Here is a 17,668-nt window from a genome sequence, read left to right as displayed (position 1 = left end):
TTATTTCACATTTTTTGTAAATTTTTTTTCAATTTTAGTAAATAATGGTAAATATCTGAAAATATTTTGTTTTCTTAAAAAAATACGTATATTAAAAATATTAATAAATTTCGAAAAAATATTTATCAAATTTGTAAATTTTGATCCAAAAACAACTCTGGTGTAAATTTCTTTAAAATGAAATTTAATCTGTACATAAAAACAGGCTTCGTACTCGATAATTAATTTTAAACAATTTTTTAAGACTGAAAAAAGCAGCTATCGGGAAATTAAATTTGATAACTCAATTTTTTCTAAATTAAATAAGATTCAAAAATTATTTTAAATAATTTAAATGTAAAACCTTTTTGAAATTGAAATATTTCTAAAAATTACAATTGTAATTCTTCTTCATAAAATTCAATCATTTTTTTGTTGTTGAAATTTTTAAATAAAATTATTAAAAATTAAATTTGAATTCAAATTCAATTTTAAATCAATTCTGATTAGAAAGTTCTGCGAGAATTCAATTATTTAAATACAAAAAAAAATAATTAATTGAATAATAATTGGATATTTCTTAAAATTGAATTCTTGTAAAGAATTTTATTAACAAATTTTTAAATAATTCAATTCTTTTGCAGAATTTTAATAAAAATTTCAATATTAATTGTTTTTTGAATAATTCACCTAAAATTGTATTAAAAATAGAAATAAATGAAATTAATTAAATAATTGAATTCCTGTGAAAATTTTAATATTCTAATAGATGAAAAAAGAAATGTTTTTAAATAGAAATTCAATTGTTTCGAAGAAAATTTCAGTTCGAACGAGGAACTTAATTAAATTGTACTGGAAATAATTGAACTTTTCTGAAAATTTCATCACAATTTTTAAAAATGAATTTTATCAACAAATTTTGGTAAACTTTTTAAAAATAATTGAATTTCAACAGGAAATTTTATTCAAATTGTATTGAAAATAATTGAATTTTTCCGAAGAATTTTATAATATTTAAGAAAATAATTGAATCCTTGCGGCGGAATTTAATAAGATTTTCAAAAATAATTGAATTCCTGACAAGAATTTTATTATTTATAAAAATAATTTTAAATTTAAATAATAAATAACAAATAATTGATTTTTTGTCGAAAAATTTTAAGAAAATTGTCTTTTAAATAATTGAATTCCTGTGAAAATTTTATTATTCATGCAAATTATTGAATATTCGCAAAGAATTTTATAAAAAATGTTTTTACATAATTGAATTCTTATGAGAAATTTTTTATTAAAATAATAGATATTGAAAATAATTGAATTTCGAAAAATTTTTTGAAAATAATTGAAGTGTTTCAAGAATTTTATTAAAATTTTTCGAGTTCTTTCTAAGAATTAGTAGACGAGTACGAAACCTGTAAAAATTGAATTAAAATAAAATGTTAATTAAATTCAATCTAAATTCAAATAAAATTTTAAATTGAAATTTAATTAAAATAGAATTTTAAATTCAATGTTAATTAAAATAAATGAATTAATAAATTAAATAAAGAATTGATTTTGAAATTAAATTCAATTGATTTTAAAATTAAATTCAAAATTAATTACAAATGGATCAGTCACGAGAGTCTAAAATTTCGATGCGAAATCCAGCTCGAACATAATCTAAATATGTAAATAAGCGTTCGGAGCTTTGAATGAAAAATTTCTTTTCACGCATCGAAAAAAAAGAGCTATCTAATTAGATTCTTGTTATAATCCCACGATAAATCTTCAATTATTATTATTATTCATTCTTTGGCTTTGTTTAAAGAGACCATTATTAAAATCTCCTTTTTTTTTTAGTGATTTTTCATTGTTTTTTTTTTTATTTCAAACTTTCTTTTAGGCTTATCTACTCGATTCGTATAATATATAATATATTCGAGTTTTATTTGTCGAGGAGATAAGCCCTGATTTTTGCTAAAATTATTATCATTTATAATTACAATTACCACGCGTCGCAGCACATGTCGCCAAAAGTTTTTAATGCACTAGACCGACTAGCCTTTCGGTAATAGTGCTATTTTAAAATGAAAATTTAAAAGTAATTTATTTTTTTGTAATTCAAATTCTTAATATATATATATTTATATATATACAGGTGAAAAAACAGTAACGAATTATGTAAATAACGGTAACATAAAACGTAACAGTCCTTCATAAAGTTTCATTTTCTTTTTTTAAAACATGTAAAATGTATACAAAGAAATTGTGAAGGAAGATATGATTCGAATTAAAAAAAAACAGTGATTTAATGTGCCGAATAAAAATACTTATTGTAACTTTTTATTTGCATTGCCGTTTTGTGCTTTCGGCATGCCGGTTCTTCAATAGGCGAGACTCAGCAGTGTTTTTTTTTCTCAATTCACTCTCTCTTAAACACGATTTACTGTATCTTTAAAACACGATTTTATTTTGTGACGATTGACAAGATTCCGCTTCTAAATAATTTGTCTATCACTGTTGTCAGATTGGCGGAAAAATTTTCTTTTCCAAAAATTATGTACTTTACCAACACGATTTTATTCGGATCGTCTATTTTTCCTCTTCGTTATCAATTTTTTTTTTTTGTCTAGTTTTGCACTTCAGTTCGAATTCTACTTTTTTCTCACTTCTAATTTGTATTTCTTTTTCATTAAATAGATCCTTTTTTTCGATATAATTCAGAAAGAAAATGTTACAATTTGAAAATATGTATTTCTCTTTAGTTTTTAAATTTTCTGCTTGAATCTGACAGCATTTTTGCTTATGGATCACACACTTTTCAGAGATACTGCTGCTACACTGCTAATTTCTTTTTTTTTTCTTGTTTTTGTTTTTTTTTGTTTTGCTATTCACAACCTATCTTCAAAAAAGAGTTTCTAGAACCAATACTTTAAGCGGATTATATTACAAGTTTGAAACAATGCTTACGGTATCTTGCACAAAGTGATCGTATCTAATTTCTGTCGAGATGCACAGTCTACTTTGCCGCAGGAAGATAGCGTTTCATTTTCCTCTCATACAGCAGGATGCATGCTTTCCTTGTGTCTTGCAACAAGTCTGCTATTCACGATTGGTTAAAGCGCAGCTGCATTCGAATTATCGACTAGAGGTGAAAGAGGCCCGAGTTTGCCTCTACCACTATTTAACCTATCCGTCTCGTACTGAATATCTAGCGAGAGGCCTGAAAAAAAAATTACACCATTTATTAACTAAGTCAACAAATTTAACAAAAAAAAAAAGAAAAAAAAGTCAAATAAGAGAAAATAAAAGATTATTTTTCCATAAAAATAAATGTTACATTTTTAAATTTCTTTTTATGAAAAAAAAGAGATAAGAATGTAATGAAATTGATAAGAGGGAAATGTGACGAAATGAAAACTAAAAAGATAAAAAGAACCCACCACCAGTCATATAATTTTTCATATTGAATAGTGGTAAGCTGTAACGTACATTTTTCATATGCGTATTTACCGGAAGGCCTCCGGGAGGTAGAAGAGTGATGAATTTGCCCCGTTAACATTGAATTCGATTCAGGTATAAACGTAGCCACAAGAAGAGCGCAAATCACTAAGAATGCACCGAAAACAAATGGAGGCCCTGGCACTAACTGTAAAACAAAAATTATTAGTAATTTTCTTTGATATTTTCAGGCTTCGTGCTAATTAATTAATTAAAACTTCAATCCTTTTTTTTTAATAAATAATTATGTAAATAGTTATTGCTATTTATTTTTCCAGATGGATTTCAATAAAATTAAATAATCAAATTTTTAATTACAATTATTAACAAACATGATTAATTTAAAAACATAAAAGAAATTCTTCGCAAAATTCAATTACTTTCAAAATTTCCGATTAAATGAAATTAATTATTATATTAAAGAAACTCCATTATTTAAAATAAATTGAAAGAAATTCTTCTAAAGAACTTAATTATTTAGGAAAACTAACAAAATTATTAAACAGAATTCAATTTTTTGTTATTAATTTTAATTAAATTTAATAATAAGATTACTATAATTAGAATTATTATCGAAATTGATTAAAAAAAAAAATTAAAGCAAATGCATTAAAAAAATTCAATTATTGTAAAAAAAAACTTTAATATTGCATTCTTCGAAAGAATTTAATTATTTTCAATATTTTTAATAAAATTCCCTGAATGAATTTAATTATTTACAAAAAATTAAAAATAAAATTCTTAGTATAATTCAATTACAATCAAAATTTTCAATTACAATTATGAAAAAAAAAATTCTAGGAAATTATTCGAAACAGTTCAATTATTTTCAAATATTTCAATAAAATTCTTCGGAAGAATTCAATTATTTTCGTAAAAAAAATTCTTCTTAGGAATTTAATTATATTCAATATACGATTTTGAAAAAAATTGAATTATTTTTAAAAGTTTTAATAAAATTCTTCAAAACAATTTATTTACATTCAAAAATGTTTATAAAATTCTTCGCAAGAATTTAATGATTTTTATACGTATTATACTTTTAAAATTCAAAACATTTAAAAGAAAATTTATTATAAAAGTTAAGAAACAAAAAATTATTAAATTCTATCAAGAAATTTAATTAAAATCTTATTGAAAATTTATATTAATTATCGTTATATTCCGGTAATCTGTTCGCAGTTTGCAGTTAGTTGTTGTTTGCTTTTTTGTATCCTAATTTTTAAAATAATTTTTCTTTTTAATATTTTCAATTTTAAAATTAATGTACTGAAAATTATTGAATTCTTGCAAAGTATATTTATCAAAAAATTTGAAATTAATTAAAATCATTTTAAGAATTTTATCAATATTTTTTTCAATAATTGAATTCTTTCGAGAAAAAGTAATTAAAATTGTATTGAAAATAATTTAATACTTAACAAGATTTTTATTAAAATTCTTTAAAATAATTGAATTGTTTTGAAGAATTTATTTCAATATTCTTGAAAATAATGGAGTTTTTTAAAATAATTTTTACTGAAAATCTTGAAAGTAATTGAATTTTATGAAGAATTTCTTTCAAGTTTTTAAAATAATAGTGTTTATTATTAATTGCAATTAATTATTTCTCTATTAAATTATATTAAAATTATTCATAGAAAATTAAATTTTTTTAAACAATTTTACTAGAGTTTTTATAAATAATTAAATTTTTTTAAGAATTTGATTAAATTTCATAAAAATAATATAATTTTTGAAAATAATTTTAATTGAAAATATTGAAAATAATTAAAATTTACAAAGAGTTTTATTAAAAACTTTTGAGAACAATTGAATTGTTTAGAAAAATTTTATCACAATTTTTAAAAATAATTGAACTTGTTAATTAGAATTGTTTCGAAGAATTTTATATTAGAATTTTTTAAAATAATTGAATTTTTATTACAACTCTTGAAAATAATTGAATTTAAATAATATTTTTAAAAATAATTGTATTTTTTCGAAAAATTTTATCAAAATTGTATTGAAAATAATTGAATTCCTCCAAAACATTTTATTATTTATGAAAGTAATTGAATTCCTTTGAAGAATTGTATTATTTTTAAAAATATTTTAACTCTCGCGAAGAATTTTCTTATTTATGAAAAGAATTGAATTCTTGCGAAGAAATTTTGAAATTCATAAAAATAATTAAATTGTTTCGAAGAACTTTATTTGAATTTTTGAAAATCATTGAATTTTTTGAAGTAATTTTATTAAAAATTTTGAAAATAATGATTATTTTAAAAGAATTTCATCAAAATTGTTGAAAAATACTACTTAGTTGCATTCTTCTAAAGTGCTTATCACAATTTTTGAAAACAATTGAATTCTTTCAAGGAATTTTATAAAAAATTATAAAAATAATTGAATTTCATTAAGAAATTTAATTGAATTTGTATTGAAAATAATTCAATTATTTCGAAGAATTTCTTTAAAAAAATTTTATGGGAATTCAATTATTTAAATACAAAAATAAACAATTGATAAAGTAATTATATAATTATTTCATTTTTCTTAAGCTGAGAAACAAAATTCAAAGACAATTTAATTTTTTTGATTCTTTGATATTTTTCTACAACTTTGTGTAAAATTTCCTTACTTCTCGTATTTTCCTGTCCTGTGAGAACCCTGTCATTGTCAAAATAGTGCAAACTCTCAAAAAAAAGGAAAAGAAAGAACAAAATTTAAAAATAGAAAAAAATACCTGAGGTACGATATCTTGATGTTGAGTGGCAGTTCCCGTTCTATTGTTTTCATCGAGAATTGGCGGCTTAAGAGGTAAAGATGGTGTGTCGTAGTTGAGATCGACATGAAATAGATAGAAAATGATGCCAAACATGGCAGGCCCCAAACCATTGCAAAGTCCACGCATTCCAGTCACCATGCCCTGTACCAAGCCCTGTTTGTCGGCATCGGAATGCATTGAAACAAATGCAGATATTGCCGGATACGTTATACTCGAAATCGAAGCAAGCACTCCTGCGGCCCACATCATCCTTTAAGAAAAACAAAAACACTTATAAACTCAGTCCTAGAAATTTCCTTTTATTCTTCTGTCCTTCTATCCTTCTATACTTCTATTTAAATATAAAGAAATAGAATTTGAATATTTAAAATAAAAATCCAAATTTTCACTATAGTAAGTTAATTTTTTCGTTATCTACATCAGTCGATAGCAAATTAAATTTTTTCTCTCTTCAAAGAAAAGAAAGTTCTTTCTTGAATGAAAGAAAATTCAAATTAACGAAGGAGAAAAATCAAACTTGTTTTGTAAAAATTAAAAAACCCACTTTCAAATTTAATTTTAATTTCATATTTAATTTAATTTTTTAATTAATTTAGTTTTGGATTTTTTTTTTAGAAATACATTTAGATTTACGTACTTTGAGAATGTTTTTTTTCTCACTAGCTTTTAAGTTTCTTTTTTGTTTTTTTTTTTTGAAGGTATTAATGAAGGTTTTAACTTACCATGTCTGTGAGCCAAAACCGTACCACATTAATTGCAACATTTCAAATAAAAGTCCGAGCATAATTGCGTGTTTACTACCCAATGTTCTCATTAACGGACCCAATAACATTTGAGCACAGACACTTAATATTCCTACCACGGCGATAAATACTGACACCATCGATGTAGAAAATCCCATTGCTAATTTTAGATAAACAAATATGCAACTATATTGACCGGCCTCTGGAAGATAGCTCAGGAACACTGTGACGCACAGCATCAGAATTGTGTGATCTTTTCCCACCTGTCGAGTATAGAATTTAAAACATTAAAATACAAACACACAAAAATAGAAATTAAAATACTTAAAAATTCAGTTCCTTTGAAATTTAAGCAATTGAGAATTAAGTTCCTTGTAGAAATTAAAATACTTGAAAATTAAGCTCCTTAAAAATTAAAATACTTAAAAATTAAGTTCCCTAGAAATTATAATGATTAAAAATTAAATTCCTTAGATATTAAAATACTTGAAAATTAAGTTCCTTGGAAATTAAAATACTTGAAAATTAAGTTCCTTGGAAATTAAAATACTTGAAAATTAAGTGCCTTAGAAATTAAAATACTTGAAGGGGTTGCCACAAAAATTGAATTTTGTTTTTCCCTGATTTCCAGACAAAATTTTGACTCTTGTCCTGATCCTAAAGAATATTCTGATTCACTCTAAAAATTATTAGATCCTAAAAAAATGTTCTATTACTATTTACGAATTTCCTTAATATTGTAAAATTATTCAAAAACACTAATAACTTCATTTTTAAATAAATATTTAATCATTATTATTTTTCCATAGGAATTATGATTTTCAAAAATTTCAAATTCAATAACTAATAATAATATTATTGTAAAACATGAAGATATCGATCATTCCGAGTCGAAGACTTGGAGTAATCCATTTTTCGTGTTTTATAATAATTAAAGATGAAAAGTAATTCCTTTTAAAATAATTTTCATCATTTCAATTTAATTATTATTTTCTACAATTTTTAACTAAAATTTACATAATTAAAAATTATTTCTAAAAATTGCAATTATTAGAAAATTCCCCAAAATTCAATTATTATCAAAAATTTTAACTGAAATTAATTTTTAAAACAATTTTTATTAGAAAATTCTACAAGAATTCAATTATTTGAAAACGAACATAGATAATTTATTGAATAATTGAATGTTTCTTCAAATTGAATTCTTATACATAATTTAATCAACAAATTTGTATTGAATTTTTTCGACAATTCCGCAATGAGTTTTATTACTTATGAAAATAATTGAATTATTGCAAAGAATTTTATAAAACAGTTTACTAAAAAATTTATTCAAATTCTATTTTCAATAATTAAATTCCTGTGAAATTTCTATTATTTTAGAAAATAATTGAATATTCGTGTAGAATTTTGTCAAAATTGATTGTAAATAATTGAATTCTTTTGGGAAATTTTATTAAAATAATAGATATACAAATTATTGAATTAAGAAAAATTTTTAAAAATAGTTGAAAATTTGTAATGAAAATTTTATTAAAATATTTGAAAATAATTGAATTTTTATTACTTTTAAAAATAATTGAATTCTTGTGATGAATATTATTATTTATGAAAATAATTAATTTTCTCCGAATGATTTTATTATTTATAAAAATAATTAAATCCTTTAAAGGAATTTTAAAATTTATGAAAATAATTGAATTACTGAGAAAAATTTAATGTCAAATTTAAAAATATTTTATTTTTTGAAAAAATGTATGCAGATTCTATTTTAAATAATTGAATTCCTGTGGAATTTTTATTTTTTTTTTTAAATAATTGAATTCTTGTGATGAATACTATTATTTACTAATATAATTGAATTTTGCAATGAATGTTATTAAAATTCCTGTATATAATTTAATTTCGGCGAAAGAATTTTGCTATGTATTTGTAAAGATAATTGAAATGTTGTCGAGAATTTTTTTTTTAATTTTTGAAAATAATTGAATTTCTGAAAAAAAATTTGATATTTATTAAGATAGTTGAATTCTTTCAAAGAATTGCGTTAAAAATTTTAAAATTGAAACTAATTTCAACAGAATTGAAATTAAAGTTTTTCAAAAAATACTTCATTAAATGATTTAGAAGTAATAAAAAGACACAAAAATTCAGAATTTTCTTATAAATTCTAAACATTTAATTTTTTCCAGTATTCTTTAATAAAAATCTCTGACTTTTCCCTGATTTTCCTGACCTGTGGCAACCCTGTTAAAAATTAAGTTCCTTAAAAATTAAAATACTTGAAAATTAAGCTCTTCAGAAATTGAAATGCTTAGGAATAAAATTCATAAGACATTGAAGTGCTCAAAAATAAAATTCCCTCGAAATTGAATAACATAGAAAATGAAATAAATTAGAAATTTAGTCACTTAATTAACAGTGTAAAATTGAGAATGAAGCATGTAAATTTAATTGTAAATGAATTGTTTTCAAGAACAGTCGTACCTTTCCGAGAGCAGCGAAAGGATCTGCTTGTTCCCATGAAATAGGACCAGTAGGACGCGCCTTTTCTGGTAAACTTTCTGGTACAGCGACGAGAATGAAAAATACATCGAGAATAGCGATAGCAGTGGCGAGGGCAACAGCTACATTATCGCCATAATTTTGTCTCGTGTAATCACCCAATGCGGGACTTATTACCATGCTCGCTGCAAAAGTTGCCGACACCTGCAACCAAACAAACAAATTCAGTTTTTCACATTTTTAGTATTTAAAAGTAAAAAAATACTAAAAAGAAAGAAACTTAAAAAACTACTTTAAGAAATTAATTTAAACTAAATAGCTAAATTTAAAAAATTAGAAAACTAGAAGAATTAAGGAAAAAAAGAGAAATAAGAAAATTGAAAGACTAGATGACTAGAAATTAAGAAAATAGAAAATTCAAGTAAAAAACTAAGAATCAAGAAAATTAAAACAAAAATTGAAAAGGGAATGATAAAAATAAATATTTTTGAAAAATACTAAAATTTAGTGTAAAAACTAAATAGTAGAATAATTAATACATAAATTAAAGTAAATAAAATATTAAAGTAATAAATATTAACGTAAGTAAAATTTAAAAATAAATAAATATTACAAAAATAAAAAAAAGTACAGAAAGTAATAATAGAAATGAAAAAATCGTACCAAACCGTATGCTAATGATCGTTGACTCTCTTCGGTGACATCGGCAACATAAGCAAATACTACTGAAAATGTACATGCGAATACGCCGCTTATTGAAATCATGGCAAAGAACCACCAAGTGTTAATGCTCATTAATGGTAGTGGTGCACACGTGAAGGCCACTGTAATTAGTAAAAAGAATTTACGACCCCATACGTCCGATAGTGCGCCAATTAATGGGGCCGATAAAAATGACAAAATTCCTTTAATCCCCATTATGAGACCGTTCATTAAGAATGTATGATCTGGGAATGTCTCGTTTAACACTGTTATTATTGGCATTGTTAATAAACCCCAAGCAAAAAATTCCAGGAATATCACCACCAAGGCATGATATACACTCGCCTCTCCAACTCCCGAACTCTACAACAAAAAATAAAATTTTCTTTTAGTGCATATTCACAAATCATAAAAAAAACATCAACCACGTTCAAAGCCGATAAATAAAGAAACAAAATGTTAAAAGTAATAATAATTAAATTATAATAATCATAATAATATAACAATATTACTATAAATTTTCGTTTAATTGGTTGAATTTGATTACTTATTTAATTATTTTAAAAAAAAGTAGCTTTAAGACTGAAAAAAGTAGCTATCGAAAAATTAAATTTGACGACTCAATTTTTTCATAATTTCTAAATTAAATTACATTCAAAAATAGAATAATTTTCTTTTAAATAAATGTTTAAATTATTTATTTATTTATTTTCCCACAGGAATTAAAATATTTAAAATGATTTCAATGTAAAGCCTTTTTTAAATTGATCTATTTCTATAATTTCTTCAAAACTTTAATTATTTTATTTAAAAATATAAATATTATTTCAGTTTTACGACAATTAAAATTTTTATAGATTTCAATTTAAAAATCTATTGAAATTTAATTATTTCGAAAAATTCACACTATAACGCTTGTAAAATTCAATTATTATCTGAAATTCAATTTTAAATAAAGTTTTATTAGTAAGTTTTACGAGAATTCAATTATTTAAATACAAAAAAAATTATTTATTGAATAATTGAATATTTCTTCAAATTGAATTCTTATACAGAACTTTATCAAATTTTTTAAAAATAATTGAATTCTTTCAAACAATTTTAATAAAATTTTCAAGATAATTGCATTTTTCGAAGAATTAATCCAAATTGTATTAAAAATAGGAATTGAAATTAAATTGAATTAATTAAATAATTAAATTCCTGTAAAAGTTTTATTAATTTGTGAAAATAATTGGATTTCTCAGAAGAATTTTATTAAAATTTACAAAAATAATTGAATTTTCTCGAAAGATTTTATTAAAATTGTACTAAAAATAATTGAATTCTTCTAAAGGATTTTATCAAAATTTTTGAAAATAATTGAATTCTTTCAAGGAAATTAATTACAATTTTAAAAAATAATTGAATTGCATTACCTACGAAAATTTATTAAAATCCTATTTAAAAAAATAATTGAATTACATTACCTACGAAAATTTATTAAAATCCTATTTAAAATGATTGAATTTATCCGAAGAATTTTAATATTAATGAAGTATTTAAATTGTTGCCAAGAATTTTAATTAAAAATGTATTGAATTGAATTCTCATAAAAAAATTTTATCATAACTTTTGATGATTCATTCTTTTAAGAATTTTAATAAAATTTTCAAGAATAATTGCATTTTTCGAAGAATTCATATAAAATTGTATTAAAAATAGGAATTGAAATTAAATTAAATTAATTAAATAATTCAATTCCTGTAAAGATTCTATTACTTATGAAAATAATTGATAAAAATAATTAAAAAAATAAAATTTGTAAAAATACAAATTCAATTGTATCAAAGAAAATTTAAATTCTATAACAAGAAATTAAAATTTTACTGAAAATAATTGAATTCTCCTAAAGTGTTTACCACAATTTAAAAAAAAGTGATTTCTATAAACAAAAGTTGTTAAACTTTTTTAAAATAATTAAATTCCGTAAAGAAATTTTATTCAAATTTTATTGAAAATAATTGAATTTTTCCAAAGAATTTTATTAGTTAATTAAATAATAAAAAATAAATATTTGATTTTTTGTAGAAAAATTTTATTATTCATGAAAGTAATTGATTGTTTGCAAAGGAATTTATAAAAACGTTTTTAAATAATTGAATTCTTTTGGGAAATTTTTTATAAAAATAATAGATATTGAAAATAAATGAATTTCGAAAAATTTTTCAAAATAATTGAAGTGTTTGAATATTTTTATTACAATTTTTTTTGTAAATAATTGAATTTGTTTGTATAATTTTATTGAAATAGTTCATATTGAAAATAATAGATTTTTAACAAATTTTGGAAATTAATTAAATTTTTACGAAGAATTTTATTTAAATTTTTTGAAAAGAATTGAATTTTTATGAAAAATTTCATTAAAATTTTTGAAAATAATTAAATTCTTTCAAGAAATTTAATTAAAAATGTATTGAAAATAATTATCAAATTCAAATAAACAAAATTATATCCTAATTTTTTTAAAATAATTGAATTCTTTCGAACAATTTTAATAAAAATTTGAAGAATAATTACATTCTTCGAAGAATTCATTTATAATTATATGGAAAATAATTGAAATCCTGCAATGAGTTTTATTAGTAATGAAAATAATTGAATTTTTGTAACGAATTTTTATTAAAATTTTAAAAAATAATTGAATTACTGATAAGAATTTTATTATTTATTAAGAATATTGAATTCTTCCGCAGGTCTGTATTAAAATTTTTTTTAAATAATTGAATTCTGGCAAAGATTTATATAAAAATCTTGTTAATTAATTCGTTAAAAAATTAAAATTCTCTCTAAAGGACAAAATATGGATTCTCAAAAATCTCTTTTTTGCTTCTTTCGATCACAGAGAAATTAAAATTTCAAAACAAACCTTTTTCAAATTCTGGAATTCATTTTTGGTAAAAAAAAATTGTTTTCGCCAAAATTAGTATTATTTTTTTGTTTCTAATCTTGTGATGAAATAAAATTAATAGTGTGAGGAAAAGTTTTTGAGAATTAATGAATTAGAATTGGCAGGATTGCAAAAACAGTGGCGGAGAGCTGACCTTGAGGTGCTGGTAACATCGTTGATATAATGTTCGTGTTGCACTAAGTTCAACAGTAACATTTTCCTGATTATTATGCAATTCGGAACAAGAGGGGCCCAAGCCCTCTGCTTCCCCCTGTGCCCCAGGGGGCATGACCCCTAAACGGCACTTTTACTTAAACCTTTCCATTTTGTAAAAATTCTGGTCACATGTTGAATTCATTGATTAATCATAACTGTTACTTTTTTTTTATAAGAATAAATATGTCTCTTGAAACAGGGAAGCGAATAATCTATTGTTTCTTTTTTATGTATTTCCTTTTTTATTTCATTTCTTTTCTTCTTTATTTTCTATTTTCTTATTTTCTTTACTTTCTCTTCCTTATTTAATTTCTTGTCTTCTTAATTTTTTCTTCCTTATTTAATTTCCTTTCTTCTTTATTTTCTCTTTCTTATTAATTTCTATTCTTTATTTTCTCCTTCTTATTTAATTTCTTTTTCTTCTTTATTTTCTCTTTATTTATTTTCTTTTTCTTACTTATTTTCGTTTTTTAAAAATTTTTTTTCGTACTTATTTTCTTTGAGTTACAATAACTTTTCTCTTCAATTTTCCCTACTATCAACATTCGTTTTAAAATATATCAACTTCATTATAGATTTTCATATAATAAATTTTCTTCTTGTGCAAAAAATAAGTGCGCGATCTTGTTAAAAACTATAATAAAAATAATTTTCCATCAACAATTAACATCTTTTCTTTGTGCATATTCGTTACAAAAATCTTGTGCTGTCAATTCAATAGGAATGTTTTTTCTCTTTATATATTGTATATATATTCTTTAAATCACAGAAAATTACACTTCGATGGCACTTCACTCTCGAATAAAATATTGTTTTTCTTTCTCTTCTCTATATTCTTTTCAATAAATATTAATACTTCTTTTATTTAAATATTCGATTGTCACTTAATTTCTCGAAAATTCAGCGACTATTTTATTAATCAACTAGTCCAAGAGCACTGACGATATTTAGAAGCGTTCTTGACACTATCCACACGGTTTAAATGTGGAATTAGAAAATGATATTTTTAGTCAAAGCACTAGAGGCTGCTGAAAAATTTCATTAGAATCAATAATTGATTTTTTCGCTCATAAAATAAATACTCTTCAAAACAGATGACATAGTTGTTTCGAGTACTTTTTTTATCATAAAAGCAAAAAAAAAGAATGAAATCAAAGATGTCCGAAAGGGGATGAAAATATTGCAAGAATAAAAGTGTTTGAAAGGTTGAAAACACGAAAATGTTTAAGAAATATTTCCCTCTTTTTCCATTTGGAGCATTTATTTCTTGTCTATTATCCAATTTAATTTAATTGCGAGTTATTTCTTTTTAATGAAAATCGAATTTAGCACCATGACAATGAGAGGGGTCGATTTTCATGCGACTTTTTGTTTGCACTTATAGATTGTCATAAAATTTGTGTCACTACTATTGGTAAATATAGTAAAATTTGTTCCTTGGCTATCACACTTTTGTCACAAAAAATCAAACAATGTTGCAATTAAAAAAGGGGGAAAAAAACTGGAAATAATTCACAATTTTTTCGGGAGCCACCAATTGGAAAGTTTACGCAAGTGCACAAACCTCTGCATTGGCACCCCTCCCACCCCAGAAAGTAGACTGTCAGCCTGCTCGGCTGACTGGCGTGTGTATCGCCTTCTCTGTAAATCCATAACCAGTTTGCAGTAACTTTCAATAATAAAAGGGGATGATTTCCCTTTTTTTTTGTTCATTAGAGGAATTTTTCCCTCTTTTTTTTGGTGAAATTTGAGTATTTTTCTCATTTTGATTAATAGAAATTTCTCTCTATTTTAGATTGGACTTCCTTTCGAGAATCAGCTGTTCCAAAGATTGACATAGAAAAATTTCACACACAGCATTCGTTATCTTATCGATCCACAATTGGTAACGTTAATTTAATTAACGCTTGTATATTTTCCGATTATTAATTAATAAAGTTCCAATATTTGATGATTATGATGATAATGATGATGATGAAAATTTTCAATGATCATTATTGCCTCCAAACTGTCATTATTATCCTTCTCAAAAATTCCTTTCATCTTGAACTTCTTTCCCACCTCTCTCTCACTCTCCTCTCATCTCTCTCCTCGCAAAATGTCGAAAACAAAAACAAAGGATTAAATTTTTACAATTTTTTCCCAACAGTAAAAAATTATTAAAATCAGAAAAAGGGGTAGAAAATAATTTCTCTTTGAGGAAAATTAAAAAAAAAAGTCTTGCATTCTGCACATTTTAACAATGCGATCATTATTATTTGACATAAAATATCCATATTTTGTCCATCAAACTTTTTTTCCCTGTAATTCATATTTTGTCAGTAAACAAAGAAAGTAAAATTCCAAATACCAAATAGTTATTGAAATTTTATAAAATACGGTTCGTTTATCTTATGTGACTTATGCGATAAGAATTTATCACCTAAAGTAAGCTCATTACAATTGGAGTACATAATGAGAAGGCTGTTTGCTATTGACTGATTGACATTTGTTACTCACAAAAATTATTTTACCATAAAGTACACATTAATACTTTAATTTCATAAAAATTCAATTTTCCAGAAGAAAAAAAATTATTAAAAAATTAATTTTTAAATGTATGCTTTTGTGAAATAGAAAAATGACGAAAGAAATAACCATAAGACATTCATCTCGTTTAGAATTTTTGTCCTTGGTTTAATTTACGATTTCCCAATTCGATAGTTTAGAAAACGTAATTTATTAATATTATTCAATCTCTTTTTTTGAAAAGAAATGAACTGAATTCATGAACAATATAATTGGAAAACATTTATATTAAATTAATATAAAAGATTCACGTTTGGAAAATAATATGCAAAGTAATTTAAATTATTCACACTGACGTGTAATCTTGAAAATACAATATTGTCCAATTAAAAACTGTACATGATAATAAAAAAAAATACGTTTTGAACATATAATTTATAAATAAAATTACTTATTTAAAAAAAAAAGTTCAAACGAAATTAATTTGTAAAATATTCTAAATAGACAAGAAATGCTCATTTTTTGGTATATTTAGGTGTTATCATTTCTAAGCACTCAATCCAGTTTTGTTTTTAAAAATAAAATTTTCCGTATATTATAAGTAGAAAAACGAAAAAAAGAATCAACAGAGCATCGAATATTATATCCAGAAGCTAACCTTCAGAAAACTGGAGTTGAAAATTCGAGCATTTGACAAAAGAAGAAAATGAAAAATGGAAAAAACTTTAAACATATTGGGGAATTGTTGATAAAAATAAATAGATTGAAAAAAAGGGAAATTCGATGGAAATTAAAAGGGAAAAATAAAGCAGTACCGTGATGACCCCATCCTTCATTGTCTTTCGGCTTCGGATAATCATGCCGACTACTTTTTTGGAGACCTTGGCGGGCATACTCACGCACTGCGCGCACAAGCTCTTTCGCTTTTTTAATTTCATTAATCACTAACAAATTAACAGTACAATATAAGTCATTTTCCCGCGAATCTTTCTATATGACACACACCATATACAGCTTCCAGCACTTGCAAAAGCTCTCTTTATAATCACCGAAAGCTTTAAAGGTGAGACAAACAAACTCACCTTTCATTAATTACACTGAATTACAGAAAAACGCCACGTGGAGGCGCACGTGTCGGAATTTTGTTACGAGCGACTACCATCTCGCTCGTTAACTTTCGATATATCGATTTACGAGTTATCGAAGCGCGAAATTATAACATTTCGTTAATAAACTCAATTATTTTAGTATTTTCTCACGACTTTAGACAAATATTGACGAGACTAAACAAGAAAGTTTGACTATTGTAAAATATAATACTTCACGGTTTAATAGTTCCCAAATTCCGAATATGTATCTGAAAATCAACATTTCTTAGAATTGTCATAAATCAAGTAGAATAGCGAAAGAAAATGTAATCTCTAGTTTCTTTAGTGTCATAAAACCGAGAAACCCTCGAAAAGAATATAAAAAATATCTCAAGTGTCCTTTTCTATAGGACAATGCAACATGTGTTTACCATACTTGTGACCACAGAAATGGCTTCGAAAAGTCACGTACACATAGACTTTCATTATGCGACGAAACTTAATTATCAATTGTATAATATGAACGTTATGAACAATTAACAACAATATTATATTGTTGCTAATAGTGCAGCATGAATGTATTATTTGAAAATGATATTATTAGTAAACTTTATCTGATTGATTGTTGTAATATTATGGTATAGGATATGTACATATGTATGTGTATGTATGTATGTGTGTATATGTATGTATATATATATATATATATATATGTATATATATGTATGTATATGTGTATGTATGT

At 23.4% G+C, this 17,668-nt stretch overlaps 1 protein-coding gene across 3 annotated transcripts; it reads right to left on the bottom strand.

Moving 5' to 3' along the window:
- Positions 1–2,739: 2,739 nt before the first annotated feature.
- Positions 2,740–16,912, bottom strand: LOC122509411 (hippocampus abundant transcript 1 protein). Of its 3 annotated transcripts, none has more exons than XM_043623451.1 (7): positions 16,651–16,912; positions 10,144–10,545; positions 9,463–9,684; positions 6,955–7,238; positions 6,191–6,482; positions 3,454–3,610; positions 2,740–3,184 (listed from the first exon to the last, which is right to left on the bottom strand). In XM_043623451.1, the coding sequence occupies exons 1-7, from the start codon at positions 16,771–16,773 to the stop codon at positions 3,078–3,080; spliced, it is 1,587 nt and encodes a 528-aa protein (XP_043479386.1). In that variant the 5' UTR covers positions 16,774–16,912; the 3' UTR covers positions 2,740–3,077. The 3 variants fall into 3 exon arrangements, with proteins under 3 accessions (XP_043479386.1, XP_043479387.1, XP_043479385.1); XM_043623452.1 differs by lacking the exon at positions 16,651–16,912 and adding an exon at positions 13,266–13,546 and having other exon boundaries at positions 3,475–3,610; XM_043623450.1 differs by lacking the exon at positions 16,651–16,912 and adding an exon at positions 13,266–13,543.
- Between the last annotated feature and the right edge of the window lie 756 nt (positions 16,913–17,668).

The sequence above is a fragment of the Leptopilina heterotoma genome, unplaced genomic scaffold, assembly GCF_015476425.1.
Source record: "Leptopilina heterotoma isolate Lh14 unplaced genomic scaffold, ASM1547642v1 Lhet_60, whole genome shotgun sequence".
NCBI lineage: Eukaryota > Metazoa > Arthropoda > Insecta > Hymenoptera > Figitidae > Leptopilina > Leptopilina heterotoma.
Note: the sequence above shows the minus strand (reverse complement) of the source record. Positions and strands in the feature narration are given on the sequence as shown.

Excerpts from the sequence above, each read along its gene's own strand:
- LOC122509411 (XM_043623450.1), bottom strand. The coding sequence starts at position 13,400 with ATGCCCCCTGGGGCACAGGGGGAAGCAGAGGGCTTGGGCCCCTCTTGT. Across the intron at positions 7,239-9,462 it reads CTTTCGCTGCTCTCGGAAAG|GTGGGAAAAGATCACACAAT; the intron begins GTACGACTGTTC and ends TATACTCGACAG. Across the intron at positions 6,483-6,954 it reads GGTTTTGGCTCACAGACATG|GATGATGTGGGCCGCAGGAG; the intron begins GTAAGTTAAAAC and ends TTTTTCTTAAAG.